The sequence below is a fragment of the Strix aluco genome, chromosome 4 (assembly GCF_031877795.1).
Source record: "Strix aluco isolate bStrAlu1 chromosome 4, bStrAlu1.hap1, whole genome shotgun sequence".
Lineage (NCBI taxonomy): Eukaryota > Metazoa > Chordata > Aves > Strigiformes > Strigidae > Strix > Strix aluco.
Window position 1 is genome coordinate 112721016 of NC_133934.1, and position 19390 is coordinate 112740405.

Consider the following 19390-nt stretch of genomic DNA (forward strand, 5'->3'; position numbering starts at 1 on the left):
GATAGTACAGATAGCTTATTCCCGAAGATGCTTCCTGCTTTTAGAATGTCTTTCAAAAAACAAATATACATGTTCTATTTTTTCCTTAAGCTGGTGGCTCACTTCCGTACAGTATACAGACAGCACAGAAACAGCTGTGGTTGCATTCCTATTTTCAGTAAGTAGAACTCAGTTGTTTTTTCTTAGACTGTGTTTAAACTTACAATGCTGTAATGTTTGAGTGTTAAAACCAAATTAAGGCGAAGTGGTCAGAAGCATGATAGTCTTAAACTCCTTAAAATAAAAGCCTTTGGTTCCTTATCTGCTGGTGTTATTGCTAAAACATAGTCAAAATGTGCTATTTACCTGTAAAGATGATACGGGATACTGTTACTAATGGAGAACACTACCAGACTTTGGATTTTGTAAACTTCTATTTAAGCTTTCCTTTTCTGAACTGGAATAATGTTACTCCTCTTTTTTTCCCTTATTTTTTTTTATTTACAGTTGTATTTCACTTTCCCACTTGTGGTTCAGTATTAACAGGATTTCAGCTGAGCCACAATAGTGTTAGAAAGGCTGGTTTTGTTTGGTTTTTGAGTGAAGCAGTCCTGCTGCAAAAATTCTTGGTCCCTTATGGTAATAACATCTTCTGTGAAAGGTGACTGATGTTTTCCATTAAGAACTTCTATTTTCACGTGCTACTAATTTTGTCAAATTCTAACAGTCTGACACATTCCATACCAGATGTCTCCCTCAGGCTGAATCTTTAAAAACTTAAGCATGTTTTGAGAACAATGGGAAAAGTTGTTTTGCACAGATCAAAAAAAAAAAAAAAATTAAATCTCATAACCTCTTACAAGACCACAGCACCCCATTCCTGTCACCAGAAACTTTTAACTCCTGCAGGTGGAAGTTGCTCTGGTAAGGTACTTTAGCCATGTCTAAGTAAGAATGTGTAAAGTTGTGTATATATATTCAGAGGGCTGAGAATGCAATTGCTAGTTGCAGAGAGCATCCTCTGTCCTGGAGTGAATTGCTGCTATGAGCCTTGCTGGTCAGTGTCCAAGGCATGGAACTGGAAGAGAAAGCATGTGAGGAGGCTTTGTCTCTCCTGCCTTTGAAGTGTGCCCTCTGAGCACATTCAGCAAAGGAAGAAGGCTAGAAACACCTTCAAGACTTCAAGATTGTTCAGTCATGATTCAAAAAGTGAGGAGATATAGAACTGGGGGTGTTTGTGCAGCCTTAATTCAGTTTCTATAAGCATATACCTCATGAGAATCTTATTGGAAGAAAAATGTAACCTATTTTTGGTTAGTCTCTTTAGTGCACAGAATGTTACTTGATAATGAGATCATTCATTGTTTTATTCCTGTTCAATGGAAAAACACCCACATACAGGTCTTGTTGGGCATACTAGGGTCCTGCTCTGGCAATAAAAGGGCTGTTTTCAATTCATCTGTTGAACTGGTTGCAGATGATGAGTGACCATGCATAACTGCTCTGTAGTGACTCCCCAGATGCAGATTCTTGCCCTGCAGTTAACATAAGACACTAGCCCTTGAAGAGAGCCTGCATGAAGCTGTTACCATAAAGCAGGTGACATACAGCAGCTTCTTATCTGTGAGACACAGAAAATGATAGGTCCTATTTCAATAGAATTAAATATAAGATGAGCTATTTTAAAGATTTGCCATAATGCAAATCTTTGGGCAGTAGAGCGATTAGAGGAATTTGTCTTTACCTCACTGAAAGATAATACAGAACTAGCAAGAAACTAGGGATCCTATCAGAGTTGAAAGATAAATACTTTTATACTTAGAGTAAAAGAGATGGAATAGCTCCTTTTTACAAGTAAGAGATTAATGGGTTTGGAGAATGCTGTCCTATAGTCTCACCCAAAGAGGTAAAACCTCTACCCCACACATACAATTTTCATAATGTCTGTGAGCTGCTTTTCTATCTCTTCTGTTAGTTGAGTGTATTTAACCTATAATGCAGCTCTGAATTTTAATTTCTCAAAGTAATTTTCTCAAGGTGACTATTGATTTCACTTTTCTGATCATAGAGAATGATTACTAGACTGCTTTGTTAGATTAGCTACTGTGCAAATGATGCAATTTGCTGTTTTCTCTCTGGTAGGGTTGCTGGTATTTTCCTTTCAGTATTCAGGATTGATTGATAAGGAGAGATTTGCAATGCTTAATGATTTCTGTTAATTACAACTTTTGAAACAGTTGGTTAGCTTTAACAGTACATAAAACATTGTATTTTAATGCTCATTTTAATTGATTTTTATTACCACATGCCTTGTGTTTGTGCAGTTACATTGTCAGACTTTTATTTTCCAAGAATGGAAGAAGTTGGTTTGACAGAGTTTGACTTCTTCTTGACAAGTCGATAATCGTAGCTGTAGTAGAGCTTTGTGTTCTTTAGGCCTGTAGAATTTTGAAGAACATCTTTCTTTTCAGTTCAAAGAATTAAAGTGTTGTTCCCCTAACATCATAAAAGATGGGAGCTATAGAGCATTTGCACAAAGGACCTACTGTTCTCTTAAGGTTGAGACTAATGGTGTGAGTTGTTTTAACTATGCTCAGGCCTTGTTGCCAGTATCTTGAGATGGAAAGCCTGTTCACTATTTGAACTAAGAACTAAATGATGAAAGAGGTGGTATTGTAGAAAATTAGTTATTCCTGGCTCTGTTTATGGGTTGAGTGTGTCTGCACAGATTAATTTTCAGGATGTTAGGATTATTTGGCTTCCCTGTCTCAGTAGTTCCACTTGTAAAGGGGCCTGTGTCTGCTCCTTTACCTTATTTGTGCCAGAAATATCAGACATCGATGGCAATTGATACTTGGTGTATGGGTTCCAGCTAAATGCGCTGCGATTGCCGTGTAGTCGTCTTTTCAAACTCAAAAATATATTGTGGAATAAAGCAAATATTTATCAAATGTTTAAAAATTTACTTCTGAAGTTCTGCAACTGGTTAAGGACATATAAAAGCAACAGCTTGTAAGCATTCATTTTTGTAGTACAGTGCAAGTGAGTGCAAAGTATTTTCATTGCAAAGTATTTTTAATGCAAAAGATACCTTATTCATGGTAGAGAACATTTTTCCCCTCCTCCTTTCCCAAAAAAGCAAATTATGTGAAACTCAAAAATAGCTATTGGAAAAATAGAGGGATGGGATGGGTAAAAGCTGTTGCAGTTTGAGTTGGAAAGCAGATTACATCTTTAATTCAGTGCACCTAATCATGACATTGGGGGCTGTGTAATTAAAAAGAAAAAAGAAAAGCTGTTGACTGAAATGCCACAAAAGACTGTGAGGGAGGAAGTTGAAGCAAGTTACTGATAAAAATGTCAGGATTAGTGGTCTAAAGTCAGAGGTAAGCTGTATTAGTGATAAGGAGTTCTAGTCCTAGGAGTGTAAAAGAATAAAAACTAGCAAAAAGGCTTTAATGTTTAACTGTTCAAATTCTGATAGTACCTACTCTAAACTAAAAACTCAAGTGTGGGGTGAGGTAAAGGTATTAGTTTACATGGTACCATGGACTCTTAACTGTCAAAAAAAATTCTGCTTCAGCTGTGGCTTTGTTCCATAAAATTCCTCAAAGCTAGTTTCATTTAACTTACCATATTTATCTCTGAGATTGAATATGCCTGAAGTTTGTGGCAACATGAGATCGGTCCTCTGTACATCCTCTGCCAGCTGCATTCTAATGAGAAGTTTATAGCTTAAAATGTGCTAAGCCAATTTGACTAGAAGTAGCCTGAAACTGTTATATTGACATATGCTGTCATGCTTACTGAGCAAAGTAACTGGTCTTGTATTTTACTTTGGGCTTTTTGTAATCTGTTTTGGCTTTTTTCTGAAATATGCTGGGAAAGTTCCATGGTGAAGTTGAAATTTAGCTGTATTGAGGAGATTAAATGATACATTATACCTGTCTAAAACCCCTTCCAGTTCTTTGAATTTATCATTCCATTATGCAGTCAGGAGATAAATTGAGTTTTAGGCTGAAGAGAAAACACTTCTTAAATACTTCTTTTACTAAAAGCATCTGAGTTTTTCAATGAGGCAATTACTTTAAAAAAAAAACCAACACCACACAACAAAAGCAAACACCCCCCACCCCCCAAAAGAAAAAAACACCCCACCAACCCAAAACCAAACCACAAACAACCAAACCTGACTGGAGAACATAATCACTTTCTTTCCTCTTTTTGTCCTTACATGTTTGTGCTGTCCTACTAAAGAAAATATGGCCAAAATGTATGCTCCCCTTTCTGACTTCAACTTTCTGGAATACCAGTTTCGATCACTTGTAATTGAAGCTAACTACGATTAGATTATTGTAGTTAGTAGATGGAAGAGAAGCGGTAGTACTCTTGCTAAAACACAGTACTTAATTGCATCTGTCAAAGATAAGGAGGCAAAAAGGCAGTAGACTGAGGTAGTATCTCAAATTATTGCAGTTAATAGTGAAGGGAGACGTTTGTCCTTGAGTGAGGCAGCAGGATAGATCTAAAGAAAATCTGTGTTCAATTCTCAATTCTGCTATTTTTCCTGGTTTTCATTTCTATAATGTTACTGGAGTTACCAAATTATTGTTGTGCCTTAGACTTAAAGATAATGTTTGCCTAAACATTGAGCCAGCAGCGTGCCCAGGTGGCCAAGAAGGCCAATGGCATCCTGGCTTATATCAGAAATAGCGTGGCCAGCAGGGACAGGGAAGTGATCTTACCCCTGTACTCGGCACTGGTGAGGCCGCACCTTGAACACTGTGTTGATTTTTGGACCCCTCACTACAAGACACATTAGGGTGCTGGAGCGTATCCAAAGAAGAACAGTGAAGCTGGTGCAGGGTCTGGAGCACATGTCGTACAAGGAGCGGCTGAGGGAACTGGGGGTGTTTAGTCTGGGGAAGAGGAGGCTGAGGGGAGACCTCATCGCCCTCTACAGCTACCTGAAAGGAGGTTGCAGAGAGCTGGGGATGAGCCTCTTTAACCAAGTAATAAGCGATAGGACAAGAGGTAATGGCCTCAAGTTGCACCAGGGAAGGTTTAGACTGGATATTAGGAAGCATTTCTTTACAGAACGGGTTGTTAGGTGTTGGAATGGGCTGTCCAGGGCAGTGGTGGAGTCCCCATCCCTGGAGGTGTTTAAGAGTCGGGTCGACATAGTGCTGAGGGATGTGGTGTAGTTGGGAGCTGTCAGTGTTAGATTAATGATTGGACTGGATGATCTTCAAGGTCTTTTCCAACTTAGATGATTCTGTGATTCTGTAAACTGTCAGTAGTGAGATAAAAGCGACTAACAGGATTGTTGAGTTATGGTATAGCCTTACAATCAGTACGTATGGAAAATGTAGAGTTCTGTAGGGGAACACAAGTTTAGTTAGCTGTTTCTGTATTTTATATATATTAGTCTGTTCTTCAGAAACAGACTTCAGTGTGACTTGCATCAAAATATAAAGAGGTCTAGTTTGCTCCAAACACTCATACAGTGCTTCAGCTCTTGCCCTTTAGGAATGCAGGACTGTTCTCAGAAACAGTTTTCTTTCCTTCATTGGAGGATAGGGTTGTTAACTCATGTGAAAGTTAGTTGTGAAAGTCAACTTAGGTAAATTAATTCCAGCCCTTCCACTTCAGTCTTCTTAGGCTTTTAAACGAACACAGTTCACCTAAGCAGTTTTTCAGAGCTGATCGATTCTTTTTGATTTGCCATTTAGAAGAGAATGCTAAATTAGGGAAACAAGACTGTGACAATCAAAACCAGAGCCTATTATATTCCAGACTGAGGAAAGAAAAATCTCTGGGTGGAAGAAGGTGTATTTGGAGGTCTTCCTGATTTTGATTGAGGACTAACAGCTGTGAGTGGAAAGTGCTTCTAAATACCATGATTATGTACCTTCAGTTATGTACATATATTTACTGCTTGCTTACAGTTTAGTTCTGTAACATTCATACTGAATTACCCTAGCAATAGCTTGTTGTTTTAAACTAGTTTTTTTTAGATACACACAGATATGACCCCTCTCTTAAGCCCTCAAATTTCTCAGTGGCTTAGGAGAACAGAAGAGGGAAGAGGAAGAGTAGTGTCAACAATTAATCAGTTGCTCCCTGCCTCTACTTCATGCATAATAAATTGTAATAAGCTTGGGGAATTTTGCAAGGTTTAATTTGGTGCCAAGCTCCTTTGCTTAAAGGCATAATCATTGACAGTCTTCAAAAAATAATGCTGGCTGGAAGTTTGGACTTAGTTTCTTGAGTGCTAGCTAGAGTGGAGGAATGAAAAAACTTGTTAGGAGACCCTCGTACACTGAGGAAAATATGTCTGGTTTGTAAAGGAAAAAATCCTGCCCTTCTAACTTCTACTAAGATTGGATTTCAGGATTAAAAAAATCAGTTACAGTATTTTCAGCCTTTCTATAGGGGAAACGAGTATTAAATGTGACAAGTATAGGGTAGTAGTATTGAGAACATGGCACTGCAGTATGGTATTTTTTAGACCCCAAAATAAAACTGTATATGAAAATAATTTCTTTCTAGCAAATGGTCAGCAGAAGTCTCAGGTCGAAGTCACGCTATACCTCACATTAAGACATACATGAGACCCTCTTCTGACTTCCAGAAGATTGCATGGTTCTTAGTTACAAGGTAAGCAACCATACACATCTTAAAGTCATGTATAAAGTTCTTGTCAGTTGCAGGCCCAGTTGAGTTAATGCCATAATCCTCGTAATACTATAAGTACTGATATGAATTTTTGTCCACATTTAATGTTTCTTCATTGTGTTGCCCCTTTTGGGGCTGCAGATTGAAATTACTTTGTCAGGAACTGTTGGCAATTGCACCAAAATCTTGTCTGAGCTGTAACTGCCAACTTCAGGGTTCAGCATCAATTGAAGTGATAAGTATTTTTAAACCTTGGGTTAAATTTTTTTAACGCATGCTGTACATGAATGTGCTAGTTTGTACAAAATAGATATGGGTTAAGCTGAAGTTTATCCTTGTGCTGCTTTATAATAAAACATGCAGATATCTAATATTTGGAATCTGACCTTTTGTCAGATTAAGTTGTTCAGCAGTCTAGCTTGAAGTCTAGCTTTGTATTTCTATTGTTTGTTTTTTAAAGAAGCCAAAAAGGGGAGCAGGAAATCTCTTGACGTAAGGGCAGAATGTCTTATTGTGAATGAAAACTAGATATGTTTGTTTTGCCAAAAATTATTTTTATGCAACCCTATATACTGTAGATTATGATCTTTAATCTTTTTTCCTCTTTCTATTTTGTTTCTTTAAATTTCATCATTTATCAATACTGATGCCTTCAATAGTAGTAATGATTAAGGTGCTTTTTAAAGGATTCAAGTTGTTCAAATGTGATGCTGAGTCTACCTAATGCAAAAATTTATAGTTGCTTTTATTTTTTCTCATGTTTCTTCTATTATACCTTTTGCTACTATCAAAAAGCATCCAGTACGTCTGTCAGTTAAAACATAATGTTTAAGCTTTGTATTTTGCTGTAGTAGTAAGTTTTGACAACAGAATTGCATTTATTCTTTGACTCCTAACTTGATCTACTTCATAGCAGATACTGATGAAGGATTAACTACAACATGGTGCTGAATAGCACATGAAAACAAAAATATCTCTTTGATAAATACTTGTTTTCATAAATATATGTAAGAACAAAATGCCAGGAGCAAAAGATACTGTTTAACACTTGCAAAAGTGCTCAGTACTAAATGTATTATAATGTCACTTGTCATAATTGAGCTAGTCTTTAATCTTCTTAAGCATCACATTGAAGCTCTTTAACAAGTTTCTGAAATGGGCAGAGAAGATTCAAAAGGCTGAATTTGTCTTGTAGATCTGTGTGACACAAGTAAGCTTGTATAATTATCTACATGTGTTGTATTGAACGCCCTTCTATATATTGTCTCTGTTTCTCCCACTGTGCTGTAAAAATAGCAGTGAGGAATAACACTCAAATCACTTTTCATAAAAAGACTGTTCTGATTGAAGTTCTCCTGCTAGAAGTGCATTGTTAACAGCTGTGGTACATAAGCATTTTCTGCTGTGAAGATTATGCCTCACTGAAATGCTTTGTTTCTCTTTGCAGTGCCAATCTATCTAAAGCAGCTTGGGGAGCTCTGGAGAAAAATGGCACCCAACTGATGATCCGTTCATATGAACTGGGGGTCCTTTTCATGCCTTCAGCATTTGTAAGTTCATAGTTCAAGTACAAATCCTGGGATATGCAAATATTGATGAATACAAATGTGACTGAATAATCTACTTACTAGGTTCTGTGTTTCCAGGTTAGAAAGCTAATAGCAAGAGGAGTTTATTACAAGGTATTCTTTAAAATAGAAACAGTCTGTTTTCCTATGCAGCAAGTGTGGATTTGGTATTGATGTGACTTTTGTTGTCTTACTGAAAGGCAATAGTATTTTAAAATTGTAACATATACTAAATGTTGCTGGAAAGGATGATCAAATCTCCTCTTTAGTATTTCCTAAAACTAGGTTGCAAGTGCATATTCACATTGAAGTGATGTGTTTATAACTTGAAAATCAGTTTCTAATGTTGCACTGACTGCTGTTCTTGCTCTTTCCCTGAAATGCATTTTCAAATGCAAAATGCATTTGTCTCATCTCAAACTTTCTGCTTTGAGAACAAGTTCTCAAATGCATCTGCTAAAATCTCAGAGCATCTTCATAAAAGACTGTCTAAAAGCTGAAGGATTGTATCTTCCAAACCGATGTGACAGCAGTCTCTGTATGTAGAAGACAAGTTTGATCCAAAATAACTTACTGTTCTGATGTGTGGTGTGGAGGATTGGGAGACACAAAATGTTTTTGTGATAACTAAGGTCTATCCACCTTGTAGCCTTGTCTTTGTGCAGTTGTAGGAGATGCCATGGGGATTAAGCACAATAAAGAGTGTGTATGTGATATCTCTTTAGTATATGTTCCTTATGATTTATTTTAAAGGCTTTCCAGGATGAGAATTGTATCCAGACCATGATGGTTAGTTAGTAGTCACAAATCAGCTTATTCTCTTATCATTCCTAGATAATGTTTATGGATGTTCACATAATGTTTCATCACTTCTGTTGATTAGTAATGTACTCCCAAATGAATATTTACTAATATTATGACATTGTAAAAATGTTTACTGTAACTGTATAATTGTAGTCTTCTAAGATTGCAATATGAAGATTGATAGCTTCTGGCTGTGCCTGACATATATATTAAGGAGTTTACGCAGTAGTGTGGTCTCTGATACTGTGAACCGTAGAGACAATCTCAGATGTCATTCTCCAACATGGCTTATGTGGAAGAAAACTTTTAGAGCAAGTGCATTGATCAGACTGAAACAAGAAAAATCATACAACTTCCTATAGTAGGAAGCACTGGGTTTGAGATCACTTCAGTCTTAGAAAAAGCAAACATCACATGCATAAGCAACTATTAATAACAGAATAATGAAGTGTTGGGCAAAAAAATTGTGTAAAAAGATTTGACTTCTAACAGCAACTGACCACAAGGAATAACATAGTATTCTAAGAAATTTGCTACTGTTATCTCCAGATGCTGCCAAGCAAAGAATTTGTCTGATATAATTGTACTTAGTGAATGAAGTTTTTTTTATATGAATGTAACTGTTCACCAGATTGTGCAGTCACTTTAGATAATTTGAATATTCCTGTTCTGCCTCTTTTTCATGCATTGCTAGTTTTGGAAAGCATACTTCAAATGTGTAGGAAATCGGGAATAATTGAGTTAGTCTTTTTGCCAAGAGTGACTATACCTGTTTCAGATCTGAGCAATCTGCAAAATTTTCACTTAAAAACCCAACAAACAAATGAAAAGCAAAACATATTCCCCTCCCTCCCCCAAACCCCTGTGAGAACGTTTGGCTTGTATTTCATCCTGAATCTTGCATTCTACACAGGTTTTCTTGCATGTGGAGTAGGGGAGGGGGGATCACCAGAACATTTTTCAGATGGCCAAAACATAAATAAAAATCTTGAATTTTCTTACCCATGCCTAAAATTGTAAGTCTTAATGCCTTTGAACTCATTCTTGTGAGTTGTTCCATAATTTAGTTTCATCCTAAAATAAGACTTCATTTTGATGAACAGAATTATTTGTTCAGGAGCATTTAATTTATCAGAAATATAAAAGATTCTGAAGCACTCCAACCTTAGCAATCTGAAGTTAAAACTTTACCTTCTTTGCAAACTAGTTAGACCTTTCTGCTATTAATGATGTTTTCATCATTCTGGGTGTTTTAGATCAAAATTATTAATGTTTTTGTTTTTGCTTGGAGTCTAGTCTTAGCAGTTGGAGTAAAATCCACTTAGCCATTTAAGAGATTGAATATTATTAAAAATGAAGTGTGTTTTTATTCTTCTGTTGGATCAGAATAACTGGAATTTAAATGCAGTGTCTAAGTTAAGTTTACTGATGATTAATAACACATTGGATAGTTATTAAGCATCTGCTTCATTTAGCAGAAGCCTGCAGGCCTGTTTACACAAGAAAATTTAGAGAGATAGGTTCTGCTCTAAGTCCAATATGAGTACTAGTAATGACAACTGTAAAGAATGGTTTTGGTAAATGCTCTTGGGTAAACAGTTCCTAATGAAGCTCAAGCCTTGTGGTCAAGAGAGGCAAAAAAGACATTGGCTGGGTCTGCTCTCATGAGAGGAGAGGTTTCACTGAAACTGCAAAAATGTGACCTCTCTTCTCCCTTCTTTGCCGTACCTCTGTTTAGGAAGTAGAGATAATTCTGCTTGGTGTGGGAGGGGTGCAGCATCGGTTTGAATCTTAGAGGCTTTTTAGCAATTTTTGCTGCATTCTACATTCATAGGCACACTCTAAATTTGTTTATGAAATGAACCCCAGAAAACAGTTGATTTTTAAATGTGTAAGAATCCTTGACTTCTGGCATTCTGTTTTTTCTTTTGATCAGCCTTTTGGAAAAGGCAGTCAGGGTGTTCCTGTTCTAATCCCTACTATGTTCAGGAAAAGATCAAATTCACCTATTACTATATAGCTCCATGTTATTTTGTCATTAGTTGAAGCAGAAGCAGTGTGAAAACTTCCTGCAGTTCAGAGGAGTCAATGCTGAAAGCTTGACCATTAAGTAAGAGGGAGAGAAATATTTATTTTGGTTTTAATATATGTGGTAGCAAAACACTTCATACACTGGGAGCAGGAACTGTAGTTTTGTACAGTATGCCTGTAATGTAATATCAGGTTAATTAGTGAAGTAGGACTTGTCTGCTGCCAGTCTACTCCACTTCTTGCTACTGTCTGATTGTTGTGACTGTCCCCTAGAAAAAGATTTCAGACTTTAAGACTGTAATAGTGTTCTTTTGCTGTCTTAACCTGTATAACTGTCAACCTTACAGCAGTAATGGAGTTCCAGTTTTCATCTTGGGAGTGTCCACCTAATCTCTTAATAAGGAAAAATTGTAATGGAAAATACAGTTTCTGTGCTGCTTTGTGATTTCTTTTTAAAGTTGAAAATAAACACAACTTACATTTAATATATAGTCAGTGTCAAATGCAAAAGCTAGGGGCCAGTATTTTCAAAACTGAACTTTAATTTGTACCGCTAACATGGTTTTAGAAGTGTAAGCAAGCTGCTTGAGGCGGGGGGTAGAGTGGGATTGTTTGGGAACCAAGTGGCTTTTCAGAGAGCGCAGAAGCATACATATTGGGAAGATGAGTCACTACCAACAAGTGAATAAGTACTGCTGGAAACAAATTTAACTGTAGGCATCAAGGATTTAAATGGCTGATGTTTTTTATTGCAGCATAAATTTATCCTTATGATGCATGCATAACGCAATCTTGTATCTGAAAACCAAAAATAGTTTAATGCATGCAAGATGTTTCTTTCTTAAGAATTGCCAGTTGATGGTTATAGTGGTAGAGTTCAGTACAAATTGGCAAAAAGGTCCAAGAACTGGAGCTAATACATACTTACCATGGTAAGTATCATGTTATAATTGCTGTGCTAGCAGTGTTCACATTGGTTTAAGGCTTCTTCAGGCATATCTGTACAAACTGCTGTCATTAGTTACATGCCTTTCATTAATTAAATACATTTGTAATGTTTTAGTAGACTCTAAAGCTTAAGTTTTTCCTTTATGCAGCTTTAGGAGTCAACACTCAAGAAGATGGTTGCAAATAACTTCAAATGAGATTTAATTTATCGTCCATAACTTGAAATAACTTGCCGTAAGGCTGTGTTTCAGTCTAATGATACTCTGCAGTAGATTTTCTAGTGATAGGATCTGACCCCTGGAATTTCAATCTGTCAGAAATAATTTACTTCAAAGGTGTCATTAAACTTTATAGAGATGAGAATTTTGTCTGTTGGGCCATCCTTTGTGATCAAAGTCTATGGAAAGTTTGTAACTATGTTCAGTAAAAAAGCCTTCAGGAGGAATTGAAGTAGTTACTTGTTAGAGTAACTTAATGCAATTTCTATACGTACAGTGGATCAAACCAGCGAAAGTTACTTATGCAAACTTGGTCAAGATACTGATCTCGCTGAGTAGTTGTAGGGCAAGTTCAGATTTGCAGAAAGGATGCTGACAGTCTTGGGATTGGGGAAATCATTTTTGTTTGTTCAAGGCCTCTCTTCCTTAAACCTACAACTGCTGTGGACTTACACTCTCGGCCTAGGAAACATAACATATAGTGAAGCTTTGCTGCAACTCAGGATTGTGTTCTGGTGACAAGTAGGTTGCTGTACCTGTCTGACTCAGCAGATCAGCCCATTAGACCACCTGATAAGATAGGTTGGAATCTGGCTTCTCAAACATGTCAAAGCAATAGATTAGCTTAACGTGTGGAACTACATCAGTTGGCCCTACCATGACAGTAGCCTGTCCATGGCTGTCTTCACTCCCTTAGTTGTACTAGCACCGGTGCTTAGTGGATTCCTTGTGCTTTAAACCAGCTCATACTGGCCAAAACCAAATTGCAGAGTTTTTCAGTGTTGTTCCATGAACCAGCTTAACATGATCAGGTGAGTGCTAGTAGAAGGAAGAAGTAGGAAGGGCAAGTTCAAGGGGTCAGAGAGCAGGGATGTGAGCGTAGGATCACATTGAGATAACCTTCTTTTGGCCAGGTTTTGGAACCAGAGCCTGTGGAGAAGGCTGATCAGTGAAGTTTTGGATGAAAATAGGTGTAAATGGCTAGGACCTGACTGAGGAAAATCTGTTGTGCACTATAGACAAACCTCAAGATCTTTCCCTTTTTGTCACACTGGTTACTTTAGTCACTGTTGGAGGAGTAGAAGGCTTTACTTTGTCATATCAAAGGAACATCTCAAAACTCTGTGGCCAAAAGCACATGCTTATGGAAAAGTATAATAGTCAGGCACGTATGTAGTAGTTTATCCCTGAAGACTTCTTGACTCAGAGGCTATAGGCTCTTCTGTGAGCATCTTGTCTTTTCTTAAATGCCTATAAGCTTCTAGCATTCACAACCTGCTCTGGTTGAGTTCCACAACTTAACAATGCCACATGAAGCCCAGTGTTATGAAAATGAGTTTCATTTTAGGATTTTCCCGTCTTGCACTGAAAGATGCAATAACCATGTGATCCCTATTCACCTTTTCCATGCCACTCTTTCTGTAGGCCTTTATCTTTTTCTAGGCTGAAGAGTCAGCCTGCTCAGTTGCTTCTAGGGTGGAGATTGATCATTCTTACTACTTTTCTCTATTTTTTTTTTTTTCCTTTCATATCATTTGGGTTGGGAGGGACATTGGGGAGTGGAGGGACAAAGGTGCACAAGAGATGCAAGTATAAATCTGGAGAAACAGATTCAGATATAAATCTGTGATACAATGATGTTCTCAAGGTTCTCCCCACTCACCGAGTCTGTTTGACCTGCTGTATTATTTACAAAGTGCTGTATAATATGTTAGCCTCTGATTGTTTTTCAACAAGTGAATGAGGAAGTGTTTATCTGGAATTGACAGAAATGTGTACATATGAGAAACATGATTCTAATATGTCACACTTCATGATAAAGTTTAGTTTGATTTTTGTTGAATAGCATAATTAAAATGTATGCAATATAAAGACACTTTGTGTAAGTACAGTGCTTTCTCTGCAGCCCTCACAACTCTTATTTGTCTTATGTAAATTATAGAGGCATGCAAATATGTGCACTTACACAGGTGGCTGTACTAAAATCTGCCAGTGTGCATGAGATAGTCTTATGTTTGAGTTTCAGACCTCTCGGAACACAACTTAATTGAAGCTCATCTAAAACTTGTAAGACTGTCACACTTAATATGTATTTTGGAAGAGAATACTTGGTTCTCTTCCTCCCAGTTTCCTAAATGTTGATATTTAATTGTGAAGACCGGCAACCAGAAAAAAACAAGTCACCTGTCAGTAGTCACATGATATGGTGTATATGGGAGCAAAGTGGGGAGAGGGACTGCAGCTGTCGTTCCTTCCTTCGCTGGGAAGTGCCTGCAAAGACACCTGATAACACAGAGGTAGTCAGAGACAAATATTAATACTTGCCTTATGTACCTGTAGTCATTTGATTTTCAAGTTTCAGTGCTTAGCTTGTGAATCGCTTATGTGTATGCCCTGCAGTTAACTCTGCATAAGAAGTGGTTCTTCAATAACTTAGTCTAGTTGTCAAGACTTTTGTTGTTTCGGTGTGGTTTTAACATACTATGTTCCAGAGTAGTCTTAGGAGGAGATAATGGAGAACTAGGAATAGACTAAATTTTTAGAAAATTGCTTTTCTAAATTTGTTTGCAGCTAAAAATATACAGAATACAAACTAGATGAAATGCTTTGAAATACAACTGAGCTTTTTTAGGCCTCAAAAGACTCAGTACACTATAGCTGTTGGAATGCCAATTTCTGATAGCTCTGTTTCTTCAGGTAGTTTCATCTAGTTTGATCACAAAGTTAATGACACTTACTCTGGTAGAAGTTAAGATTGAGAATCATAGAACCATTTAGGTTGAAAAAGACCTTTAATATCAGAGTCCAACTACTAAAACATTCCTGGCAGTGGTGGGATTCGAACCCACGCCCCCGAAGAGACTGGAGCCTTAATCCAGCGCCTTAGACCGCTCGGCCACACTACCCTGGTGGACTTGTGTGGCACATGCTTAGTATTCCTAATCTTAAAAACTCCACTAGCTTGGTGGTTTGTGCCTTCTGTTTTCTGCTGAATCCAAATTTGGAAGTGGATCGTTCCTCACTTGCCATCTGTTGACTGCCAGTTTTTGTCTGGTTTTTAAAATGCTTCCAGAACTTATGCTTCGAGTTTGGGTCTTGGCCTGGTGTGCTAATGCAGACTCTCAGAAATATGTTGAATGGTTGTTCTCAACATTGCAGCGGCTGTCATCATTTACAATTTTAGGGTTTAGGGAAAAATCAGCTGATGCTGACATTAGATCATAAGCTTCTCTTGATTAAAAAAATGTTTATTAAAAAGATCATGTCCTGTGTTTGAACTGCATTTCATTTTCTCTCTCCATTTTTGTTTCTCACCTCCTACATCTTCACTCTCACTTGTGTTCAGCTTGCTCTTTCAGCTGCTGGGGATTCCTTTCCAGAGGCTGAAATAAATTGCCTCTTCAACATGTAAAACATGATCAGAGAATCCTATCACCTAACAGTATGGAGTTCTGGGAAGCATGTTGCAGTAATTACTTAGTTTGAAAAATCCTGGAAGTGTGTGATGGAAAGCTTTTCATATAAATAGTTCCTCCTCACCACTTCTGTGTCTGATAAGGTTGTTAAGATAAACTGAGCTTGACCTGTAAAATGGTATAAAAGTTTGTAGAATACTTAAATCTTCTAAAAGGTCTGTTGAAGAATATGGTACTAGGCAGCTAGTTTTTGGAAATACAGACTCAGAAATGTAGTTGCCATTGCCTACCTAGTGCTATCAGATGCTACATTTATATTTAGATAATCAGTCACAGACAACTAACTACAGTATTACAGATTCTGAAATGCTGTATTTGATGGTGAATACTCTCTGGTAATGAGCAAAATACTTTTATAGTTGCCTCTCTGGATGGGTTTGAGCTGAATCTGGATTAGAGAGCAGATAGCCGTTACATCTGTGTGATCATTAGATACGAACTGCTTAAAGTTTCCGCGAGTTCAAACAACTGAAGCAAGCACCTTCAGTCATAGCTCAACTTAGACCAGAACCAAAATAAAGTAGGTTACGCTCTCTGAGTGTAACATTAACTTCCAAAGTAACATAGTACCACTTTGTTCTCTAATTTCCTCTAGTTTCAAATTAAGTCTTCTATCCGGTATGAAATACAGTGGGGGTAGGGAAATAAATACAATGTAGGTAAATTAAGATTTTATATGTGGACTTCAGAACCTTAAACTGTCCTTTTAGTGTTCACAGAACTGCTACAAGGTTTTCAAACTCCGGTGGTAAAGACACCCAGAGACATGTTTTCCAAGCCAAGGAACTTTGGGTTTAGACACCTGAATCTGTTACTGGCTGTTTACAAAAAAAAAAAAGTATTCTGATACAGTTGAGTAAAGCTCTGTTTTGAATAAATGCGCCTCAGTATTGAGGAAGGATTTCATTGTGTATTCTTCTGGTCAGAGGATCGTGGTCACTGTAAAGTTTGTATGGATCCTTAATTCTTTACTGCCCAAACTAGTGAGGTTTTCAAAGTTTTGCCAAAACCCAGGCTTTTTTTCTGTTTATTGGCATGGGAAAGGATAGTCCTGTATTCTAGTGGAATAATCAGCTGTCTCCTATAGGAGTTACTTCAGTAGTATCAAAATACTGTAGTGATATCAATGTTAATTCCCACTCAAATAGGGGTAGCAATTCTTACCTCCGTCTTGTGTAATGTTCTTTTGTAGTCTGCAATCTGCCTTGTGTTTGGGGCAAAAAGGGGTGGAAGGTGGAATTTTAAAAGCTGTTCTACTTCCTTTTCCCATTCTTCCTCCCCATGCCTACTTTTACAACGTGTGATGCTAAGGCACTAATACCACCCACAATGGCATCTAAAGTTTGATAAGTATAAAAAAAGTATGCTTTCCCACCTGAGAAATGTATTTCTTAACATTTCAAAATGTATTGCTGTGAGCAGCAGTCAACCAAAATATAGCTGCAGAGGGAAAAATTCTGAAAGAATAGAATATGGCTGAAGAAAATTTGCAAGGCAGGCAGAATTTTTTCAGGCAAGATCCTGCTGGTTTGTTTTTTGGAAACAGTGATGAGAACTGTCAACATCCAGGAAATGTTTGAAACAGACAAAATGTGTGGCTTACTTCAATTTCTGTGTGAAGATAGAGACATGAGAGTTAGTATTTCTAAAACCACGTGAATCTCTTCAGAGAGCCTTGTTAAAGAATGTATTCCATAACCTAGACTCTTACTCCAGGATGTTTTGAGGAAAACCAAGTATCTTTTCTTAGATTAGTATTTCCTGAATGGAAATGCTACAGGTTAAATTCTGACAAATAAAACAATTTGAGGAGTCTAGCAGGGTTGGAGGTCAGCATCAGAGAAGAAATAAGACTGTCAGAGGAGAGGAAAATATAACTGGTGACTACTGAGAAAGAACAAGGAAGAGGAAAGCAAAGGTGTAGAACAAGTGAAAGAAGCAAAATGCTGGAAAAGAAATACACTGAAGTAATAATGGGGCAAGAAGGCAGAAGAAATGAAGCAGAAACAAAACCAGTACTAGGTTGAGAAAAAGATGGATAACAGGGAAGAAAATGAAATTAAAAATGTCCTACAAGTGGTGCTTTTTTCTTTCATGTTGTGTGAAAAGCATCTACTGCTATGAACTTCAGAGTGAAATACATGTGTTCTTGATGCTTGAGTTAAACTGAGATTACTATGTAGAGGCCTAAGTAGGTGGTGTTCTACACTATGTGCTTTGATGGTAATGGTCATACAAATTTCTAACTCAGATGGTGCCAGGCAACAGCTGTGTAGCTTTGGTGCTCTTGATCAGGCATGCATATGAAGTTCATTGTAGAATAAGAACCAACTCACGATACAGCAGAGAAGCCTTCTCTGCCATTCCACATTTCTCTCATAGCTGCATCTACAGGATGAGAAAAGCTCCCAGGCACTTGGGCCGATCAAACCTCGTACAAGCCATTTTAGTTTGCAATTTAAATGTCACCTTGTGAGTAGTATCTAGGACTGTACACTACCCAGACCCTCCACCGACTGAAACCTGACCACTATGAGTTGTGAAAAACCTCTTACCACCACCACCACCACCATTTACGCAGTTCCTGTTCTTTGTGAGCTATAGCATCCCTGGCATATTTCATGTTTTTTCCACTACAAACATAAGTATGGTTATTTGCATTTTTGTAAATTTCTATCAATCCCTGAGTGATTCAAGTTCATTAGAAAAGTAAAGCTGTACAACTTGATTGTTGCACTTTTTTCTAAGTAATTATGAATTTTGTATTTTTCTATTCAGTCAGTTTCAAACCTTTAGATATTTATGAGCTTTTAAAAATAATCTTACATCTTTACATTGGTTCATTTTGAACATACTGTTTGTTACTTAAAAGCTAAACTCCACTAAATGCTGTAGTCTGATTTTAATGAAGTTTTATCAGAATTCCACTGACTTAAATGGTATAAGAAAAGGAAGTTTAAAATGCACTTTCATTCATGCAGTCCTTTGAAATGTACCTTGCTTGTTTCCGGTGTTCTTTCATGTAAAAGGCAGTGGCTTTTACCTAGTCCTTGAAATAATACATAGTGTTTCTTATATTGTAACTAGTTACTCTGGGTTACGACACAAAGGAGGCATCTATATTCAAAAGGAGTTTCTTGAACTGGCTTGCTAGAACTGCTATAATACAGCTTGGCATTGTCTTTGACAGTTCTCCATTTTCTCTGTTATTGAAGAAGCATAGTAACAAAGGGTATAAAGCTGCTTTGTATCCCATGCTTTATGTGGTTATATGAATGTTGCTTCTTCCAATGCTAACATTTGATGAAGTAAAACTTCAGTAAAGAACAACTTACAGTATTGTAAAAGTACTGTATATAGATGGGACTATGTTTGAATAAAATGGGATTATTTAGTAGTAATTAAGAAGCTTGCTTGTGCTATCACAAAACAGTAATCCAGTAGAACTTGGACTGATGGATCTTACAACTTGGATAAAGTATAAGTTAATATTCAGATATGAGCTAGTAGTGTGTGCTCATAGCCCAGAAAGCCAACTGTATCCTGGGCTGCATCAAGAGAAGTGTGGCCAGCAGGTCGAGAGAGATGATTCTCCCCCTCTACTCTGCTCTCGTGAGACCCCTGCAGTGCTGTGTCCAACCTTGGGGCCCCCAACATAAGAAGGATGTGGACCTGTTGGAGCATGTCC

The 19390-nt window shown here is 37.4% G+C and overlaps 1 protein-coding gene and 1 non-coding gene across 3 annotated transcripts in view; one reads left to right on the plus strand and one right to left on the minus strand.

The window, feature by feature from the left end:
• Positions 1–19390, plus strand: part of TDP1 (tyrosyl-DNA phosphodiesterase 1) — a 51428-nt gene that overhangs the window by 18536 nt on the left and 13502 nt on the right. For both annotated transcript variants that reach the window (XM_074821569.1, XM_074821570.1), the window contains 3 exons: positions 91–157; positions 6532–6639; positions 8105–8207. In XM_074821569.1, the coding sequence (XP_074677670.1) occupies positions 91–157; positions 6532–6639; positions 8105–8207 (278 nt within the window). The remainder of the gene's footprint in view (positions 1–90; positions 158–6531; positions 6640–8104; positions 8208–19390) is intronic.
• TRNAL-AAG (transfer RNA leucine (anticodon AAG)) lies at positions 15051–15132 on the minus strand. The gene has a single exon. It is a non-coding gene; the product is annotated as a tRNA-Leu (tRNA).